Source organism: Rhea americana, unplaced genomic scaffold, assembly GCF_003343005.1.
Source record: "Rhea americana isolate MKP2758 unplaced genomic scaffold, rheAme1 scaffold_8, whole genome shotgun sequence".
NCBI lineage: Eukaryota > Metazoa > Chordata > Aves > Rheiformes > Rheidae > Rhea > Rhea americana.
Genome location: NW_028186978.1, coordinates 6,571,249 through 6,575,476, shown reverse-complemented (window position 1 = coordinate 6,575,476; position 4,228 = coordinate 6,571,249). Strand labels below are relative to the sequence as shown.

The window sequence follows — 4,228 nt, the reverse complement described above, 5'->3', positions numbered from 1 at the left end:
GCACAAGTGGCACACAGTTCACACCTGGTAAGAATAAATCAATACAACTTTCCTTTGGTGTTTCATGAATAAAATTCTCTAGTAAATACCCTGACCTTGCATCATCAATTTCTATCTTACTACAAAGGGAGCTGCTCTCCCTAGGCTGTGGCAGAAGTATGCRAAGTGCTAGAACATATTGAGAAACAGAGACCTGAATAACAACAGGTAAAAGAGATTTACAATGCATCCTGGCTCCATTAACATGGGCCAAGATAGCCCCAATCCACAAAATTAAGAATTTTTTTTTCAAGGATTTGGGATCTGTCTCTTTGCTTTAGGTTCAGAAAATAAAAGTTCTCAAAGGCCCAAATTAACAAACTACTTCCGCTCATAATAAAAGACTTCATTGTTACAAACTGCATAACAGGCACGGCTTAGTATCTCACTAAATCAGGCAACGATGCACATGCACAGAAACCTTGCAGTGTACAGACATGTAGTAAAATGCAGCATTTTGAAAGCTCTAGTCAAACTTTGAAGAATTTACTCTAGTAAAACACAGGCGCAATACTTGCACTGTGTATAATAAAGTACCAATCCCAGGAATATATCTGTGTCTAACCAGAGGAATAAGTCTATGAGCAATGTCACTGCAGTTAGCTGTCATACAACCAACCGAACTGGAGCAGGATTTACTAGGAAAGAATAAAACTATGGTTCCCCAAATCTTGAAAATACTGCATTTGCCATTCCCACCCTTCATTTAAGAATGACATAAGGTAAGATCTAGAGAAGGATGACATGGACAACCTAAAGGCATGACAGATCAGTAACATTTTAAAASGCTAGGCATCAGGCTGAAAAATATAACTGAATGGGAAGTGCAGGACCTGTCAGAGAGCGACAATAGGAAGAAATGCTCACTAACACAAAAACTGGAAGGCATCAAATACTGCTAGTAGGAAATAGGATCATATCAAACAAAAGCAAGTGCTTCTTCACACAGTGCAAGGCTGAGCTGTGAAACTTCTCACTACAGGATGTTATGGATACTAACAGTTTAACTGAGCTCAGAAAACAAGTGGACAAATTGGCTGACATTCTGGAGAGCAGCTCTGCAGAGAAGGACCTGGGAGTGCTGGTGGACGACAAGTTGACCATGAGCCAGCAATGTGCCCTTGTGGCCAAGAAGGCCAATGGTCTCCTGGGGTGCATTGGGCAGACTGTTGCCAGCAGGTCGAGGGAGGTGATCCTGACCCTCTATGCAGCCCTGGGGAGGCCTCATCTCGGGTACTGTGTCCAGTTCTGGGCTCCCCAGTACAAGAGACATGGTGCTACTGAAGAGAGTCCAGCGTAGGGCTACAAAGATGATCAGAGGGCTGGAGCACCTGCCCTATGAGGAACGGCTGCGAGAGCTGGGCCTCTTCAGCCTGGGGAAGAGAAGACTGAGGGGGATCTTATCAATGTGTACAAGTACCTGAAGGGAGGGTGTCAAGGGGACGGGGACAAACTCTATTCAGTTGTCCYGTGTGACAGGACAAGAGGCAACRGGCAGAAATTGAAGCACAGGAAGTTCCRCCTGACCGTGAGGGGGAGTTTCTTCCCTGTGAGAGTGACGGAGCACTGGACCAGGTTGCCCAGAGAGGCTGTGGAATCTCCTTCTCTGGAGATCTTCAAGGCCCGCCTGGATGCAACCCTGTCTAACATGCTCTAGGTGACCCTGCTGAGCAGGGAGGTTGGACTAGATGATCTCCAGAGGTCCCTTCCAACCTTACTGATTCTATGATTCTATGATTCTATGATGAAATTCTTGGAAGAGAAGTCAATAGATACCAAATACAGAAACACTACTCCCTACTTACGATTCTCCAAGGCACAAAGTTGCTGGAGGCAAGAAAAATACTGCAGGAAAACACCACTACATGCTTCAGACCTTTACTTCTTCCCTAGGTGTCATCTAAAGGCTATTGTTAACGCAAGATAGGAACCTAGAAAGACTAGATCACTCTTATGTAGGCATCTCTTTTTAACCAATAAAACTCTTCTAAACAGGAGCATCATTTTCAATGCAATTGCCCATGCATTAATTTCATAATGCTTCACTCATTTCCCTTCTCCCTTGCTTTCCCTCTCTCTCTTTTCAGATTAAAGAAAATCCAGATGGGGTGCAGGTGCTGCAAAATGATACAAAGGTACAATAGAACAAAAAATGTTTGGACAAAAAGAAAAAAGAAAAGCACTAAAACATACTTATGTGCTCCTCTATATTTGTTGCTTAAATTAAGACAGCTGGGAATTAACCCAAAATTTAAAATTTTTATAAAGTCATGTCAGAGCACAGGTATCCTGGTTTCCTATGAACATTCTTTTGATTTATTGTAATCAAGGTTCATTGCTGTATTTCCTAACCCACAGAAAACTTGTGTGGCATTCAAAATTCATCTTTACCAAACTGTTTTCAGTTAGTAGAGCGAGAAGGACAGACTTTGTCAGATCTTCCCTCTCCCCTAAACACGAGCTACAAATTCTTGCTTCTAGAGGTATTAAACATAGAGAATTGAGAGAACAACTCCCTTTAAAAGTCCCTCTGTAGAGGCTTGCCAGCTCTAGAAAAACAACACTTCAGCCCCACTTAACGATTGCTCCTGACCACATCTCTAAAGCAGGTAAGGAAGCAGGAAAGAAAGCTGGTGATAGGAAAGGAGAGTGAGAAAGAGAAGAGGGGCTTTGAAAGAAATAAAGAAAAATTAGGAGGAGGAGAAAAATAGAGGAAAAAAAGGAAAGAGGAGAGGACAAAAATATAAAAAGTAAGGGAGAAAGAAACAAGACTTGAAAGGAAGAATACAAAGGGGGGGGGGGAAAGGAGAGAGAGAAATTTTGGCAGTTACACGATGACATTAAATAAAGAGTCTATATGATGACTACTCATTGCCTAATCCAAACTTTAAGAGGAAATAAAAAACAAAGCTGGAAACACAGAACAACTAGCTGACATCTCTCTATGCTCCTGGCGAATCTCACTCCAGAGGTTAGTTACTGTCCCCCCCAGAGGACTGCAGGCTACAGCACAGTTCAYCATTGCATTTACATCACAAGACCCCAGGTAAAGCCTAGTGGTACTAGTTCCTCAAGATGACCAGCTTACAAGTTAAGCATAATCCTTTTTCGTATTCTACTGGTTAGCAGCATAATTAACATTTCCTTTATAAATTTTCCCTACACCAGCTATATTTTTGATCCAGAAGAAGTACAGTCACCTGGATGCACTCCTGAAGTGAACAGCTACAAACAAGATGAGCAAGACAGCAATAAATTCAAATTCAAACAGAACAGTGAAATTCAAGAACAGAAAAATGAACTCCACAAGGATGAGTTAAAGAGAACAGAAAATAAAAAWCAGGTAAATACTACAAAAGAAACTCTCTGGAATCACAGAGGAAGTGCTTTTCAAGAGGACAGTCTTGTGAAGTGTGTTGCAAAGCCTGATGTTGCAGTCAATGGTGGCAACCCCTGCGCTGGAGCATACCCCAGTCTCAACCCCAACATAAGTCCAATGAAGGAAGCCAGCAAACAGGGAACCTCCAGCTTGTTAGCAGAGTCTTCTTCAGCCAGCACCAGAGACTTCTATCCCAAACCAAATGAGTCTGGTCAAAAATTTGACCTAGAAGCAGGCAGTCACTGTAAGTCAGCCTGTAAAGAGCCAGACAGTATTCAAGATGGGAACTCCCACTCGGCAGGGGAAAACACCTCTCTCAYAGGAAGTGCCATACTGGAGACACAAAATAATGCCATACAATTGCCAGATGTAGATTATCCCCAAAACAGCAACCAAACCAGGAACTATGTTGAAAAAGATAGCTTTTCAGTTGATTATGCATGCTCAGATCAAAACACCAGGCCTTCAGCAAAACAAGACCAGGACCTTTATTTAACTCTGCCTTTACATATGAAGGAAAGCAGTACTGAACCTTTTAAAACTTCCTCTGTAAGTCTGAGTGAGGACATTCCTGATGGTACCACTGCCAAAGCCCTTACCACAGCAGCACAGGCACCGACACACTCGGACCACAGAGATATCAATGGAGAAATTGAGGAGGAAGACGCAGAAGTGGCAGCAGCTCTGGCTGCCCTGGAAGCTGCAACTGCAGGGGAAGATCTGGAAGATGACGATGAGTACTAGAAGAAGGTTTCTTTCTAATACGTTGATAATCTTGTTCCGGATCTAAATGAATGCATGTGCAGTACA

At 42.7% G+C, this 4,228-nt stretch overlaps 1 protein-coding gene across 1 annotated transcript; it reads left to right on the top strand.

Moving 5' to 3' along the window:
- The first annotated feature begins 2,133 nt into the window (after positions 1-2,133).
- Positions 2,134-4,228, top strand: PGCKA1 (PDCD10 and GCKIII kinases associated 1). Its single transcript, XM_085322764.1, has 2 exons — positions 2,134-2,174; positions 3,208-4,228. Exons 1-2 carry the CDS (start codon positions 2,143-2,145, stop codon positions 4,160-4,162), a joined length of 987 nt encoding a protein of 328 aa, XP_085178890.1. The 5' UTR covers positions 2,134-2,142; the 3' UTR covers positions 4,163-4,228.